At 56.5% G+C, this 17203-nt stretch overlaps 1 protein-coding gene across 6 annotated transcripts in view; it reads left to right on the forward strand.

The window, feature by feature from the left end:
• Positions 1-17203, forward strand: part of TNRC18 (trinucleotide repeat containing 18) — an 89123-nt gene that overhangs the window by 41763 nt on the left and 30157 nt on the right. For 5 of the 6 annotated variants that reach the window (XM_058569368.1, XM_058569369.1, XM_058569370.1 and 2 more), the window contains 7 exons: positions 3364-3539; positions 4137-4273; positions 4496-4624; positions 6293-6464; positions 7886-8246; positions 11448-11723; positions 16543-16788. In XM_058569368.1, the coding sequence (XP_058425351.1) occupies positions 3364-3539; positions 4137-4273; positions 4496-4624; positions 6293-6464; positions 7886-8246; positions 11448-11723; positions 16543-16788 (1497 nt within the window). The remainder of the gene's footprint in view (positions 1-3363; positions 3540-4136; positions 4274-4495; positions 4625-6292; positions 6465-7885; positions 8247-11447; positions 11724-16542; positions 16789-17203) is intronic. The other variant, XM_058569371.1, reaches the window with a different exon arrangement.

Genomic DNA, 17203 nt, shown 5'->3' on the forward strand with positions numbered 1-17203 from the left:
TCTTGATCAGGTGACCCGAGGCAGGCGACGGAACAAGATTCTTCTGGGGAAAACCATTCCAGGCTGAAGGAGCAGCAGATGCAAAGGTCCTAAGGTGACAGTGTGCGTGGCATGTTGGAACAAGGGCAAGGAGGCCAGGGGCTGGAGCAGAGCGGGAAGGGGAGAGCGGTGGTGAGGAGGTGGTGGTGGGGTAACGGGGGTGGGGTCAGATCCCTGGGAGCCTTTTACTTCGAGTCAAATGGAGAGCCGACGGAAGATGGTTTTGAGTTGGCGTGATAGGACCAGACTTAAATAGGGTCGTTTGGGGGCTACGTGGGGACCTGACCCAGGGGCCAGGGCGGATCCCCCACGTGGCAGGGGTGCGGAGGTGAGAGCAGGTGGGGTCTGGGTGGGAGTTAAGGTGGAGCCAGCAGGCTTTGCTGATGGGCTGGATGTGGTGTGCGGTGATTCCAGGGTTTGGGCCTGAGCTGCTGAAAAGTAGGTGTGCCAGTTTCAGAGCTGGGGAAGCGGCGGGAGGGGCAGGTTTTGGGGGAGGATCAGCAGTTGGTTTGGACCCGGAAGCTTGAGCTGCCCTTTAGTGCTGCACAGTGGCTCCAGTGCTGGGTCTGCGCCTCTGGGGGCTGGAAAGTGCCCTTGGAGGCACTGTGTGCAGGGGTGTGACCCACAGGGGTAAGGCAGGTCCTGGTGGCCTCTTCTCTTCCCAGCAGTCACTGATGGAATACTAAGCATTAGTCCCCTGTGGTTTCCGTCCAGAGCTGGGCAGTGGATGGTCCCGGTCACACAGCAGGTCCAGGGCTCATAGGCCAGGGAGAGCTTTGCCCATGGCCCACGCCATGTCCTGGAGTCGCCAGCCATCCCACTTTCCCCCCGCCCCCATGCAACTACCTACAATTGTGAGTGAATTGGGCAGCCATCCTTCCCTCCCTCCTGCCCCTCCGGCCCTCAGCCCGTCACTGACGCCTGGTCTCGTGGGGTTCCGGTACATGTCTTGCTCCTGCACTGGCAAAGCCACAAGGCTGGTGTCTTAGCCAGCTAGGGCTGCCGTAACAAATACTGCAGCCTGGGGAGCCTAAATAACAGACTTGTACTGTCTCACGGTTCTGGAGGCTGGAAGTTCTAGAATAAGGTCTTGGCAGAGTTGGTTCTTTCTCAGGCCTCTCCCCTTGGCGTGTAGATGGCCAACTTCTCCCTGTGTCCTCACATGGTCTTCCCTCTGTGCATGTCTGTGTCCAGACTTCCCCTTTTTATAAGGACACGGTCATATTGGATTAGAGCCCACCCTAAAGACTTCACTTTAACTTGATGACATCTGTAAAGACTGTCTCCAAATAAGGTCACATTCTGAGGTACCAGCATTAGGACTTCAACATACGGATTTGGGGGGGACACAATTCAACCCATAGCAGCTGGCCTGGAGGTCACTAAGGCTGTCCTGGGCTGTCAGTCGTGAGTGCCCCAGCAAGACAGGTTTGTTGGTGGGAGAAGGAGGTGACAGAGTGGCCCCTTGGTCCCCTCCTCCCTAAGGGAGCAGCTTTCCCCTGCCTTACCCAGCAAGAATCATATGGCTTGGAGGACCTTGGAGGGGGTGAGGTGGTACACAGGCATTATCTCGGGGGGGCCAGACAGCTCAGTCTAATACCCATCCTTGGGAGCTGATAGGCTTCACCGCTTTGTGGTCTCAGTTTTCAGAAGGATATAGACGAGCAAAACCAGCAAACCTCAACAGGCAGTGACACTTGGTTGTCACAGCTTGGGGGGAATACTAATGACATCTAGTGGGTAAAGGCAAGGATGCTGCTGAGCATCCTACCCTGAGCCCAGGACAGCCACCCCCGCAGCAGAGAATTAGCCGACCAGAAAGAAACGGGAACAGCACCACGGCTGAGAAGCCCTGGTCTATGCGATGTAATATTAATGTCGATTTTATGGACCTTTACACGCTGATAGTAAAGAATATACTTTCTTCCCCAGGCACACGTGGAACATTCACAAAAATTGATGATAAATTAGATCACAAAAAAAACATCAATTAGGGCCAGCCCCATGGCCTAGTGGTTAAGTTCAGTGTGCTCCGCTTCAGGGGCCCAGGTTCGGTTCCCGGGCGCGGACCTACACCATTTGTTGGTGGCCATCCTGTGGCAGTGACCCACATACACAGTAGAGGAAGACTGGCACAGATGTTAGTTCAGGCTGAATCTTCCTCAAGCAAAAAGAGGAACATTGGCAACAGATGTTAGCTCAGGGTGAATCTTCCTGAGCAGAAAAAAAAAGAAAACATCAATTAAAAAATTAAAATATTAAATGTTAATTTGGTGGAGAGATTGTGGGGGACACAGGCTCTCATGTACCAGTGCTGAAATTCTGAGTTCCTGCAGCCTTTCTGAAGGGCAGTTGGAATACTTATCAAAGAGACAAACCCATGTTCCTCGATCACATTGGTCGCATGGGTAGGGATTCTCCTAACTTACGTGTCTCAGCTGTGTGCCTGTCCATTCACTGCAAAAATAATCAGAAATGACTAAATGCCATCAGTGGGGGATTATTACATAAATTAAAACTAATCAGTGCAAGAGAATTGTATGCTGTTGTTATTAGGTTTGGCTGTATAAAATTGCTGATGTTCTAGTGTTTTGACCTACGGAAATGGCAATTTTTTTAAGATTCAAGCTAATAATATGAATGCAGTAGATCTTTGTTACGTGCTAACGTGAAAAGATGTCAAGTAGAAAAAAGCAAAATGTGGTTTGGTATGTATTGATTGATGCCATTTTTATACTTATAAGGATGCCCATGTATGTTATGTATGTTTGAATATGCATGTTTCTGGAACCATCTACCAGAAACTGTCAGCTATGGCATCGTCCAACGAGGGGGACGGCTTTCGTTTCTTCACACTTTTCCGCTTGGTTTGTGTTTTTTATCATATGTGCATATTACTTTTTTTTACTGTTTACAAAACTTCATTTTGGGCTCTTTTTTCTGACTATGAAAACCATGCATATTTCTCATGGAAAACGTTAAGGACAGATAAGCAAAAAGAGAGCCACACTCCTCGAGGGAACCTCTGCTGGCCTTTGGTGACTCTCCGCAGGTTTTTCTGTGCACCAGCAAAAGCTGTGAGGAACAGGACCACGTTGTATGTCTGGTGCTGTCCCCTGTTCTTCTTACTTAGCGCTATTTTCCTGCATCTTGAAAGGGCTGAGGTCCATTCAGCATCCTGGGAGGCCGTGTGGCCTGGGGCAAGTCCTGAGCTCGCTTGGGGCCTCAGTTTCCTCCCTGTGTGAGGTCTGAGAGGGGGTGGCTGCAATGCATGTGAGTCCTGCCCACCCAGGGAACATGGGCTCACCCGCTTCCTGTCTGCAGGTGCGGAGCGAGGCGTGGCGGTGCGGCCCTCGCTGGAGAGCCTGCTGGCGGCCAGCAGCCACATGCTGAAGGAGGTGCTAGACAGCCCCTTCGTGGACCCGCTCAAGAACCTGCGGCTTCCGCGGGAGCTGAACCCCAACAAGAAGTACAGCTGGATGCAGAAGAAGGAGGAGCGGGTGAGGTGTTCTGGGCCCATCTTCTCCTGCCTGTGGGGTGGGGGCGGGGGCAGGGTCCCCCTCTAGAGACCCCATCTTGCCTGCGGCACAGCTGGCTTTGGGGTCAGAAGGGCCTGATCTGCATGCAGATTCCTCTCCCACCTTGCTGTGTGGTCCCGGGCCGGTCGTTTCCCCTCCATGGCCTCAGTTTATGCAACTGATGAGGTGTGGAGCAGGTCCCACAGGCGGCAGCTTGGCGGATCGGGAAGAGCAGATCTGGCTGTGCCCCTTGCTGCCTGTGGGCCTTGGGCAAGCAGCCTCACCTCTCTGAGGCCCCGGGTATAAGCGATAGATAATGTGATAGCTGATGCTGCTTAAGCAGTTGTCACGGGCTAACTTGGCCTGGACACAGCCCTGCAAGGCGGGTTTTACAGTCCTGGGGGTGCCGATGAGGAGTCCCCAGTTTGCCCAAGGCCACAGCTAGTGAGAGGCAGAAGTGGAATTGGGCTGGGCCCCCGGTCTTCACCAGGAAGTTGCGCCACCCCCACCCGAGGGAGTGGGCACCTGGCAGTCGGGGATAGTGGCCGTCGGCCTCCTCATCCCTCCTCTTGCCTCCAGATGTATGCCATGAAGTCCTCCCTGGAAAACATGGACGCCATGGAGCTGGATTTCCGGATGCGGCTGGCAGAGGTCCAGCGGCAGTACAAGGAGAAGCAGCGAGAGCTGGTGAAGCTGCAGAGACGGCGTGATTCCGAGTGAGTCTGCACCCTGGTCCCCACTGTGGGCCCCGGCCGGCGACAAGGCCATGGCAGGCGGCGCCCTGGCCGGGCTCTCTTAGGCACTGGCGCTCAGTAGGTCGGCTGTGCTAGGCCATCAGAGGTGTGTGTGGATGCGAGTGACGTGTGCGCATCGTGTGTCCTCTCTCCGTGCCCCCTGCACCCCCCAGGTTCACAGCCAAGCGTGTGATTCTTTTTAAGGGACAGGCGCGAGGAACCCCATAGAAGCTTGGCACGCAGAGGCCCTGGCAGGCCGCGGAAACGGACCCACGCCCTGAGCGCCCTGTCGCCCCCCCGCAAGAGAGGGAAGAGCCGCAACAGTAGCGGAAAGTAAGGCTGGCCCCTCGGCGGGTCGGGAACTGGCACAGAGCTCGGAGGGGAGGAGCGCGGCCCACGCAGGGCCTCTGTCTGGGTGCCGGGGACCTTGAGTCCCTCAGGCTCTGACCTGTCTGGATTGGTAGCTCTCAGGGAGCACGGTGCACACTGCCCGGGCCAGGAGGGTGAGCCAGGCGTGGAACAGACAGGCAGACTTGTCCCAGCACTGAGCAGGCTGATGACCCCGACGAGGAAGGTTGCCGTGCTGTCACCCAAGCGCCTCACCCATCTTCCTGCCACGTCTGCTTCCCTCACGGCTAGAGCCTAATTCCCGCTCTTCCCCATGCACCTCCTCCCCGCGGAGGGAGCCAATGAGCTGCCAGCCTCACTGGGACGGCTCACACTCGTGCTGCTGCTTGGTTTCCTGTGTGCCAGACAATGTCATTCCTGACTTGGCTCGTCGTGCCAGAGCCTGCCTTTTCCAACCAGGGCCACCTCCTTCGTGCACTCTGGGGACAGGCTCCTTGGGTGGCAGCAGAAGCTACGTGTGGTTTTCTCAAATGCTGGCTGGGACGAGAGCATTTCCTCCAGGCCGGGCGTGGATAGGGAAGATGCTGTGGTCTTCCCTGGGTGTCAGGGAGTAGCATGAGCTGAAGGAGGCCCATCAAAGGAAGGGGGTTAGAGTGGGCCTCAGCCTGGGACATCAGGGTGGGGTGGACGCTAGGGGCCCAGTGCTTGGCTTGAGGAAGCAGAGGGGGCCACAGGGTGCCTTCAAAAGGCACAGGAGAGGCAGTGAGTCAGCCACAGGTCTTCTCAGGAGGGGATGGCCCCCATGTCTTGCATTTAATCTCCTTGGATGCTCCTGACTGAGGAGAGGATGGGGAAAGGAAGAAATACCCCATCACCAGCCATAGGAGGGTAGGGGAGCAGCTCCTGGAGAAGCCACCAGTAAGCAGGCCGACTGGTTAGGGGTGCGGACCCTAGAGGTGGTTGTGCTTCCTGCTTTCGAGTCCTAGGCCTTCCCTCGTTGTGACCTCAGGCCAGGTGTTAGCTTTTCTGAGCCTGTTTCCTCATCTATAAAAAGCAGTGTATAGAACAGAGTGTTGTTTTGTGGCTAAAATATAAAGCACTAACATGGCGCAAGACACATAGTGAGCACCAAGTAAAAGTGGGCTGTTCTTATTTGTGAGGGTTTAGTTTAAAGCAGCAAGAGAAGCCTTTTAACTGGGCCCACATCTTGGCTGCCTGTGCTCTCAAGGGTATAGGAGACTGGCCAGTGGCTCCTTTTTCATAGAAGCTCTTGATCTTCATCCTCTCTCATCCTGGTGGATTTCCTTGGCATTTCTGATCCTTGTTCTTGACATCTTTTGGTAAAGAGGTATCTGACCAAAGATGTGTGTGCGAGTGTATGTGTGAAGGAGCACGAGAGAGAAAGGGGCCAGCGGAGGAGACTGACTTGGAGAAGTTTTTCTTCTACCTTAAACTTGCATCCTGCCTCGTTCACAAATATCCCACAATTGCAGCACCATAGTTTTGCAGGATCCGTCTCCCCAGACTCGTCACTCTGTCATCACTGTCTGTGCTTGGACATCCAGAGCCCACCCTTCAGGGCCACGAGGGCGACCCCCAGCCCTCGAGTGCTGTTTGGCCAGGGTGCTGAGCAGTGGTGCCTCTGGGTTTCAGGCTGAGCAGCAAGCCCCTGCTGACATCGGATGACTACGAGCTGGGAGCAGGAACAAGGAAGAGGCACAAGGGGCCTGAGGAGGAACACAATGCCCTTGTTGGAACGGGGAAGGCTAGGGGCAGGAACCAGCCTTGGGACGAGCACGAAGCCTCGTCTGACTTCATGAGTCAGGTCAGTAACCCTGTCTTCCAGCTGTGCTGCCATCTTGGGGTGGAAGGTCTGGAGCGTATGCCAGAGTTCATGTGCCCTGTGCAGGTCTGTGGGCCCTACTGCTGCACAGAAACTGTAGAAATGGTTGCCTCAGTGCCAGAGGGACTTTTCTTCAATCTTCCTTATTGTACAAAGGGGGAAGTGAAGGTCCAGAGGAGGTCCAAGACTTACCAAAGTAACACAGCCTCAGGTGGAGCTGAGACTAAAGCCACATCCCCTGTGTGCTCCATGACCCTCTGCTGAAGCTCAGCAGAGAGACTTCAAGTTCTTAACCAAATAATGCAATCACTCTCTTGTTTAACGGTGTAATTGTTTAATGAGCAGCTTCATCATTCTGTAGTTGTAAGAAACAATGGCTTGATGCCATTGTAATTTTCTCTGTGAACTCTCCGGGGGTCATGGGGTAAGAGCCAAGTCCTTGATTTGCCTTATTTCTGCAGAGCATTGAAATCATCCACTTAAGGCCCTTGTCTCTAAATACCAATGTCCCTTGTCATCCCTCCCTGTAAAGCCCTGTGCGAGGCAGCTGTTTTGGTTGACCTGTCCATCAGAGGGAAATACTCACGCAGGGAGACTGGATCCAGGTGGTGGGAAGAGAGCCAGTTTGTACATCAGGATCCTTTATACTCAGATGGTGAAGGATACTTTTGTTGTTCTTCAAATGTTCTCCTTATGAAATGTTACCTGATTAAAGAAAACAGAGATAAAATGTTCAAACGAGGGGCATTAATGGTTTTGAAACTGCACATTTCACTTTAACAACAAACGACTACCGCTGACGAGAGACATGCAAGCAGGAATTTAATCTGTGAAATCTCTAATCGTTCTTTCTGCGTCAGGCACGCCAGGCACACTTGAGGCATTTTCTTGGCAGCTTCAGCCCATTTGGTTGGATGGGCCGACTTAGGCTGTGGTGCAGTCTTCGTGGGATGCTTTAGATGGTTGAGATAAGCGGATCAGCGGTGTTGTGATCTGGGTTTTCCATCTTGCTTCCCTCCCTCCTCCCTTAATCCAGCTGCCTTCTCCTGCTCATCGGCCTCGCTGCTTGTTTCAAGTGCTTCCCTAGGAGGCACCAGGCAGTGCTGGACAGCCAGAGTGGAGATGCCAGTGCCAGCGGTAATCATAACCACAGTAACGGCTATTTAAGTGCTTTGTGTGCCTTTTCTTGGTTCATCTTTGGAATAACCCCGCGATGCTCATACATAACCATACCCATTTTACAGAGTAGAAGCATTTAGGCTAAGAGGAATTAAGCAACTTGCCAGAAGCCCCAGAGGCGAGGAGGGGGACTGGAGCCCCTGCTCCTCAGAGCTCGTGCGTTGAAACCCGCCGCCCTCTTTTGCCCAATGTCTTAACCCGTGACTTCCCCACTTCCCCTCCAGCTCAAGATTAAGAAGAAGAAGATGGCCAGCGACCAGGAGCAGCTGGCCAGCAAGCTGGACAAGGCCCTCTCCCTCACAAAGCAAGACAAGCTGAAGTCGCCCTTCAAGTTCTCGGACAGTTCTGGGGGGAAATCAAAGACGAGCGGGGGCTGTGGCAGGTACCTGACGCCCTATGACGGGCTGCTGGGCAAGGACAGGAAGGCGCTGGCCAAAGGCCTCGGCCTGTCTCTCAAAGCCTCCAGAGAAGGTAAACACAAAAGGGCCGCCAAAGCCCGGAAGACGGAGGTGGGGTTCAAGGCCAGAGGCCAGCCCAAGTCGGCCCACTCCCCGTTCGCCTCGGAAGTGAGCAGCTACTCCTACAGTAAGTAGCGGACGCCGCGCCGCTTCGTCTCTCCTTCCTCCCTCCTCTTTCTGTCACGGCGCTCGAAGGTATCTTTTCCTTCCCTGCCAGGGCTCCAGGCCGGAAGTGGGGCGGAAGGGGTGGGTGTGTGTCTGCCTGAAGCGGAAGTGCCTGTGATTGGCGGGCGCTGTGCCGGGCGGGCGCTTGTGATTTGTGGGCGCCGGTGATCGGCAGGTGGGAACGGAAGTCCGCTTGCCCTCTCGTGCCCTCCTTCCGCTTGTCGGCCGGAAAGGCGTCGTGCGGAGTCCTTGCGCCGCCGAGTTTTTGGCCGGTAGCTTTAGAGCGGCCGCTGGTGAGGACCATAGAGATGACACGGCCTTCCCTGCCCGCAGGCGGCTCTCCATCGTTGGGCCGAATGTTACTGAAAATGGCGTCTGTGGAGCGTACGCCGTGCTGGGCACTGAAGGGCGGGCTGTGTCTGTGTGACAGCCCCCCCACTGGTTAGCGGTGTTGTTCCCGAGGATGGATCCTGAGGCGAGGCGAGGTCGACTGCGCGCTGGTGGGGTTCGCGCCGCGGTCAGGCCCAGCCTGTGGGTTTCCACTCTCAGGAGCTCCTGCCACAGTGGACGCGGTCTCCGCGCTGCCCAGACGGTGGCTGCACGTGGCTGTGGAGCCCCTGAGACGTCCCAGCTGGGGGCCTGAGGGACACTGGAGCTCCTCCACGAGGACTCGGGGCGTGTGGTTTTCCTGCGCCGGCAGCCTGAGTCCCCCCGCCGGCTCTCCTGGACTCGGGGGGCCGGGAGCCCGCCGACTGGCCTGTAACAGGTGCTCTGTAAGTATTTGTGGGCGGAACACCTGATGCCCAGGACCGAAGGTCAGGCTCCTGGCATCTGTCGGCGGGGCTTGTTCTGGGGGTCCCTAGGCCCTGGCTGGGGTGGAGGGCTTTTTCGTTGGTGAGTGCCTGGATCTGTGTGTCTGGGGCTTTTGATTTGGCTCTGCCTGGTTTATCGGGGGGAGTTTGAATGTCTAGAGCAAAAAATAGATGAGTTTAATGTTGTAACAAAGTGTTTTCTTAAGGGAGGAGGATAAAAGCTTTATTGCTTTCGATTTGGGATGTCATCACCTGCCTCACAGGGCTGTTGAGCCTGACTTGAGCTCAGGTTGGTAAAGATCTGGAGGGGGCACCTGGCAGCAGATTAAGCTGTTGTTATTATTTTTTTTAAATGTTCATGTTTCTGGTTGTCCTAGACCAGTGACTCTCCAGGGTTGATGCTCTGGAGGACGTGGGGCAAGTGGCTCCTTTGTGCCTTATGTGCTGAGGACGGGTGCCATTGCTGTAGCTTCTGTGGCCTTTGATTCGGATGGTGTGATCCGCACAGCGCTGCCGAGGTTCCTGGCTGCTGTGGGCCCGTTTCAGAGACTTGTAGCTCTGAAGGAGGAGGCAAAGGCTTTCCATCGCTCTTTCCGTCTCTGCTTGTTTTGGAATAATGAAGAGGGAGCGAGGAGGATCGCTGCTCTTTGGTCTATCAAGGGAGAGTGTTCGATGAGTGTGGCCTGGTTGGTTGCTGGAAGAATCCTCCATTCCCCTGCTTACAAGTGGATGTGGATGGAATACAGCTTGTGGCTAGAGGCAGGCTCCGTCCCTGCAGCCTTTGGGATGCTCTCAGCCAGTGAGTCCATGGCGGCAGATGTGCACGCTCGAGAAGCAGGGTTCAAATTGCTGAGACCTGTCCAGGTGAGAGAAGTGAGTTAATGTTGCAACAAGGAGGTCGGAAGGCCCATCTGCGACTAGATGCGAGATTTGATATGCAGCTGGCTGTTGAGAGAGCTGTTCTCTCTACTTTTTACATTGCCTTTTGTGCCATTCTAGGCAAATGGGTGCACGGTCACAAAGAGGTCAGAGTGTTTCTGAGCAGAGAGATGCTGTGCCAGCAGGAGGGGGGAGAGAGGACGCTGCCTCTTGCTTTTTCCCTTTGGATTGTAGGGGTGGGATGGCCTGCCTGGTGGGTTCTGGTGGGAAGCCAAGTTGGTCATTGTCACCCATGGGTGTCTCCAGCATGGGATGTGGCCTTGGGAGGGACTGGATGGAGCACACGGGAGGGAGAGCTGTGGCTAGGGGATGGGCAGGGGCTCGTGCTTATCCTTGTCCTACCCGGGACAAGTGGCCGGGCCATCCTGCAGCTGGGGTCTGGGTTGGAGTGGAAAGTGCAGATGTTGGAGGAGGCAGCCAGTGCCCCTCCGCCCCACATATGCATGTGTAGTTTCTCTTGGACTTGGAGATGGTAGGGCTGCTGGAGCTGGAGCTGCGTCTGCTCATGTTCCTCATGTTCAGAGTGGATCCCAGGTCAAGGGATTGTAGACTTTGGCTTCAGAGCCCTTTCTTCCCATGGAATCTTGCTTGACAACCCCATGGGTAAAACAGATGGAAATGGTATATATTTGGGTTGGGGTTGGAAGGGGCCAGAACTGTGCCCACTTGACAGCTCCCTTCTTCAAAGTTGGGTGATCATCTCCCACGAAAGCTTGGGACCCCTTGGCCTCGCCAGTGTAGTAAAGCCAGAGAGTCATGAGAAGCCGTGTGCTAGTAACTGGCTCTGTAAGCCCCGAGTTGTAACATTTGCCAGTTTCCTTGGTGTGACCGCTTTCATCGTGGCCTCTTTCAAGCCGCCATTGTGAAGTGGCTGAGCGGGAAGTTGGGAAGAGGTCTGCACGTGCCAGCCCGGCACACCACTGGTGTTTGGGAGGAGAAGAGCTTTACCTGAGCCCGTCCCCTCCTGGGCCTTGTCCCTCCCCAGTGGGAGCCCCTGGGCTGGGTGCTGTCCTGTGGGATAGACGAGACCTGGCGGTGACCTCTGTGACCAGGGGAGAGACCTTCCTGAGAGCGGGGCTCATCTTTCCCCAGGGCCTGGAAAGGCTGTCCGCTGAGGTGGTGTGTGGTGGGTGACGTTGGCAGCAGCCAGCCTAGAAAGGGCCTGGGTCGAAGGCCATGAAAGACGGGCTGTGTATGCCTGTGGCTCGAAGGCCTCCCAGATGAGAGGTCCAGGCCGGCAGAGCTGGAGGTGGTGTCCCAGCTTGTTCTGTGGCCAGCAGGCCTTTGGACTTCTCTGTTGTGGCACGGACCAGGCTGTTCTCAAAACCTCTAAGAATAATGAAAGACAGACCCGAGCCCCTCCCTCCCCCGCCTGTGTGACTTATCCTTATTACCAACTACTTTGACTGCAGATACTGACTCAGAGGAAGACGAAGAATTCCTGAAGGATGAGTGGTCTGCCCAAGGCCCCTCCAGCTCCAAGCTGACATCTTCTATCCTGTGTGGCATGGTGGCCAAGAGCAGCAAGCCGGCGGGGGGCCCCAAGCTGAGCAAGAGGGGCCTGGTGGCCACCCGGACTCTGAAACCCAAGCCGGCCGCTGGCAGGAAGCAGCCGTTTTGTTTGCTGCTTCCCGAGGTCGAGGCCCGTTCCTCCTTCAGCGATTCTTCGGAGGACTCGTTTGACCAAGGTTACTAGCTCCAAACACAATACCTTCTGTGTTTATAGCGAGAGAGTGAGTGCGAGCGAGAGAGCGAGCGAGAGAGCGAGAGCACAGAGAGATGGCCATGCTGCGGCGGCCCCTTGGGGGGCCACGGCCCGGCGCCATCTTGGTTCTTGGCAGCGTAGCCTGCTATCAGCCGGAGGCTTTTTACCCTTGTTTTTATCTGTACCTGTATCATTGTGGTAATATCACTGGCTGGCTCTGTTGGAGCTTTTATGTGGACTGTTTTTAGTCTCCACCTTCCTCCAATCTCCCCTCTCCGCCCGCCTGTCCTCGCCCCCTGCCCTAGAGCGAAGGCCTGGGCTGGGTGCCCTTGGCAGGGCGGTGGAGGCCTCCTGAGGGACGCTTTGTAAATGGGATCCTGTTGTGTGGGCGTGTGACTTGATGTTTGTACCGCGATTTTGGTAATGCCAAGCTTTATTAAACATACCGAGTTCATTTTTAACTAAACCCGTGTGCCTTGTCTCTCTTGCTGTGTCCTTACTAGACGTTAGGTGCCGCTTCCCCGTTGTTCCTCCCCCTCCCCTGCTCACCCCCACCCCGAAGGGGCAGAAATGGAATAATGCAGTCTGCGCTTTCCTCTATTATTCAAATATCCCTGGGAGCTGTTGGCATGTGTTTCTTTTTTCAGGTTTAAAGTCAGCTGCTTTCACATCCAGCTTCATCTTTTTTTTTAGCTGCTTGTTTGTCTTTTTTTTTTTTTCTTAAAGCTCTATTTTGCTATGCAACAGTGGTTAAGAAATATTTACAAACACTTGTTTTCTAACACCTATTTCTGTTTTGAAGGGCATGTAGGCAGTGCAGGGTCAAGACCGTTTGCTGTCCCCGAGTTTTCTTGTGAAATTTGAAAGTGTGGGCTTATTGCCGTGTAGAGGGGCAAGCACAGCACTTTGGAGAGAGCCCTGGCCTGCATCCACAGGCCTGATCTGCTCTCAGCGCGGCCCCGGGCCTCATTCTCCTCACTTGTAAAGAGGGTCGGCTCCATGACCCCTGCGAGCATCCTGGCTCTGATGCTTTGACATCACAGTTGGACTTCGGGGGTTAGAAGTGTTGGAGCTCACCAGGCCCTCCAGTCAGAAATGTCCCGGGTGGGGATCGGGGGGAAGTCAGTGGATCCTTAAATGTTTCTCGCCCTGGTTTAGGGTTTGCTTCAGAGTGGACCCCCTTCAGGGATCCCAGAGCCTGGAGAGCAGCCTCTGAGTCAGAGCCCAGACCCCGATGCTCCCCCAGTGAGGCCTGGGCATGTCAGGGCCAGCCTGGACAGGAAGTGGCTCGGCCCCAGGGACTGGAACACTGCCCCGATTCTAGCTGAACTCTTGAGTCCCAGTCTGCCTCTTCCTCGAACACCTCCCTTCCTGATTGGCCGAGATCCATTTTGGGTGACCCAGGAGATGGTGCAGCAGGGGGCCAGGTGCCCTTGGCACTGACGTTCGCCTGAGCGAATGCGATCTGGGCCGAGGAGGAAGGCCACTAGCTCGCCACCCAGCCTCATTTTCCCAGGCCTCCGCAGCCCGGGCCTCCATGGATGAGTCTGGCTGGTTCATCATCTCCCCTCCCCTCCTCCCCAGGCTGGACCCCCATGCCTCCTACCCCTTAAAGCCAGAGTTCCAGCTTCCAAGTTTTTGAGCTCTCTTGCCCCAGCTCAGACCCTGTTGAGAAGCAGACAGCAACCCAGATCTCTTAGCAAGGAGCCGTTTGTGCAGAGTGGGCAGAGGAAGCTGGGGGCCCTCAGACCAGAGTCAGACGCAGCAGTGGCCCGAGCTCAGATGGGGGAGGGGAGGGGCCCCGCTGCCCACAGACAGTCGGTCAGGTCTTGAAAGGGATATTTGGGTAATAGGGCCTTACTGACCTCTGATACTAAAACCCCTAATTGGCTTGGCTTTTCTAGTGTGTCTGCTTTCTCCTCCCAGCAGCTTGACCATACCTTCACCCTTGACCCCTACCCATGATGCTTTGAATGTCTGTTTTGGTCTCTTGCATTTGCTCTCACGCTGCACTCTGGACGCAAAGCGAAGGCTGGGAGTAGGGCAGACGGCGCAGCGGGTCACTGAGCTTGGGTCCGAGCCTGGCTCGTTGCTCCGTAGGTAGGCAAAACCCTTTTCTTTGTGTCCCCTCTGCACCTCCCGTCCTCGGGGTTTGCCCCCATCGGCTATGGCAGCAGCGGATTGCTTGGGCATTTATGGATCAGGTTTTGGAAAACCAAACCACGTTCCAACAGCCAACCCCACATACTGAGCCAAGAGTTTTTTTATAAAAACGTTTTTCCACATTTCCTTGGGTTTCTTTGTTGGGACTTTTTCTCCCGCTGCCCTTAGCGGGCTTTGTTGCCTCAGGTGTGGACAGCTCCAGAAAGGCTTTCTTGGTCCTGAGACCCTTCTGCTCCCCCTGACCCACAGACCCCGGCCTTAGCCTACTGGCCACCAGGGGAGGCAGCCAGGGCGGGCTTATCAGGCTCGCAGGAGTGGGAGGGGGGTGGGGGGAGAGTCCCGGGAGACCAAGATCATCTGCGTCTCTTGTGTGTGAAGCACACCCTGTTTTGGCTTTTGCCTTCCGAACACTCTTCCATCTAAAGGTGCTGGGCTTGGGCTGCTACTGGTTTTCTGGGATCTGAAGTCGACATTCCGGGCGTCCAGAAACCCAGAGCCAGCCCTCCTCCGCTGGACCCTGTGGTGGAGAATCTTTCCGGATGGGAGAGAGTTCTGGAGTCTCCACACCTGAGCAGCCCAGGAAGGATATTTCTAGAAGGGAAAGCTGGCCACACGTCCCTCCAGTGCCCCCACCCCAGCCAGCCCCTGCCCGCCACCCTGCTCAAATTGTCCAACCCCGGAGGGGCCTGCCATGGGGGACCCAGGTGCTGTGAAAGTCTGCCTACACTTAGCCTGCTTTGCCGCTGTGGCCCACTGGGGCGGAGACAGAACCATGTGACGCCCGCACTGTGAATGGATCGCAAGTGTGCACTGCCTGCTGCCTGCCTGCCCCGCTGGCCTCCATCCCGCTTCATCTGTCACTGCTCTGGGAGCCGGGCTCGGTCTCTCCCCATCTTAACACCTCCTCTCTCTCTGCATCCTTCCTCTCTCAACTCCCTGCAGGGATTCCTTAAGCTCATCACCGCCTCCCTTGCTGAGGGGTCGCTCAGATACGTGGGTGGACAGAGAGAACCTTGGCCCTCATTGGCACCCCAGGGCCACTGCTTTTGGCCGCTGGTTGCACTCCAGCCAGCAGGTGGAGTGGGATGTTGGCAGGAGAAGGTGGACTGGGCTGTCCGTCTGCCCCCGCCCCCCGAGTCCCCAGACAGAGTGCGGAGGGGCGATGGCTCATCTTCTCTCCCTCCTGCCTCTTCTTGCTAGAGAGAGGTGCCTCCAGCCTCTTCTGGCCCTGCCCGTGCCCAGTGGCTCCCAGAGCCACCTTCACACTCCCGGGGCTCTGGGTAGACAGGTACCCTTGGGCAGGTGTCCCTCAGTGGCTCCTTGGCCGTGGCGTCTCGAGTAGAGTCAGCCCCTGACGTTCTCCCGCCTGCCTGCCCTTGTGGGGTCAGCTGAGGCATCTCCCTGGGAAGGTCAGAAGCAAGCTTGTGCTTCCAGGCGGTCTCTGTTTTTGGTGGAGGGCATCGTCCTGCCTGCTTTCTCTGCCGCCCGCTTACTTTTGTCCCAATGGTCTGAGCTGGGCTCAGGCTGTTGGTCCTCAGGCGGCAGGGCCACTTCCTCCGGAGAGGCACGTCTCTATTCACCAACCAGAGAGAGGCTGGGGCTTCTTTCGAGACTCCTTCTACTAGACCAGGGGCGACAAGACAGCCAGCCAACCTCAGGTTCGGGTGCTGCTGTGCTGCCCCAGTGCTTGACCAGGCCGGTGCTCAGTCTCCTGGTGCGGAGTAGGCTAGCCGGCCCACCCGCTCCCCTCGCCACTCCCTGGGGGTTAAGAAGCGTACGCAGCTTGTGGCTCCTTCGGCTGCAGGGACAGTACAAGGGGCAGTACTTTCTGCAGGACAGGGTGGTCCTGTTTCTGTTTGATCCTCTTTGTGACTGCAAAGTGCTTTCTCCTACATAACATGTCATCCTGTTTGGACCCTACCATTAGCTGGGTGGGTGGCCGCGAGGGCTACCCTGTGCCGCAGATGAGAAAATAGGGGCTCAGAGAGGGCCAGGGACTTGCCCCAGGCTTCCCAGTGGCGGGGGGTGGTATTGGAGTCAACTTTGGACCCCAGAGCCTGCTCAGGGCTTCATCTGTGGGGGTCTCCTTACCCGCCCACGAAGAGACCAAACTCCACCTTCTCCTGCTGCCAGCCCCCAGGCTTCCGGCTGGTGAAACTGCCCCCAGGCTCCTGTGCCTGGACCCCCAGTCTGAGCCCCCTTTCCTCTTCTCCCTCGCCTCTTTCCTTCTCTTCTCTCCTGCCTCCCTCCTCAGCCTTCATGTTGTACGTTGGGGCGTGTGTGTGTGTGTGCGTGAGACCGTGGAGAGAGCTGTCTCCAGTCCTTGTCCGCGTGTCTGTCGCACCCCACAGCACAGGTGCATGTTGGTGTTCCCCTTGCAGAAGCCCACTCTGATTCCCAAAGCCGCTGTCCCCCCTGGGCTGTTCAGGCTGCCCACGGCTTGGGCTTGCTTTGATGGGGGCATTGGGCCATGGGGGGGCCTCGTGGGCTGGTTCTGGATCTACCCCAACTGGTGAGGAGTGAGGAGCTAGGCTGGAGCTGTGGCGCCCGCTCTGGTGCTCCGGCTGAGTGGGGGGTGGTGGGGGGCTGCGCATGCCCAGGCCAAGGCTCTGACTTGCCCCCTGTTTTCTGCACGCCAGATGAGAGTTCCGAGGAGGAGGAAGAGGAGGATGAGCTGGAGGAGGAAGACGAGGCCGGCAGCGGCTATAGGCTGGGGGCCCGGGAGCGGGCCCTGTCGCCAGGCCTGGAGGAGAGTGGGCTGGGTCTGCTGGCCCGCTTTGCAGCCAGCGCTCTCCCCAGCCCCACGGTGGGGCCGGCCCTTTCGGTGGTGCAGCTGGAGGCCAAGCAGAAGGCCCGGAAGAAGGAGGAGCGGCAGAGCCTGCTGGGTAAGTACCAGCAGGTGGGTTGCAGGGAGGGGGATATCACTGCCCCCTCCTGCAGATGAGAAAACTGAGGCTCAGAGAATGGTAGGAGCGGGGCTGGGGGCTGGGGGAGCCCGGCCTTGTGGGCCAGCCCCGTCCTGAGCATTCAGGGGTACTGGTAACGTGGGCCTGGCCTGCTGTTCCCCAGGAGGGGGAACATGGCCTGACCCCCCCACTTCAGGTGCCCAACATTGGGCAGTTGTGGGAGGCAGAGAGGCCTCAGATCGGTACCGTGGGGGCTAGGGGAGCCCAAGGGAGGTTGGTGACACCCAGGCTGAAGCATGAGAGTGAAGTAGGAGCTGGCCAAGCATCCGGAGGAGAAGCAGAGGTGCAGGCAGAAGGAACAGGCTTTGCAACGGTTTAGGGAAGGGGAAGCTTC

This window comes from Diceros bicornis, chromosome 26 (assembly GCF_020826845.1).
Source record: "Diceros bicornis minor isolate mBicDic1 chromosome 26, mDicBic1.mat.cur, whole genome shotgun sequence".
NCBI classification, from domain to species: Eukaryota; Metazoa; Chordata; class Mammalia; order Perissodactyla; family Rhinocerotidae; genus Diceros; species Diceros bicornis.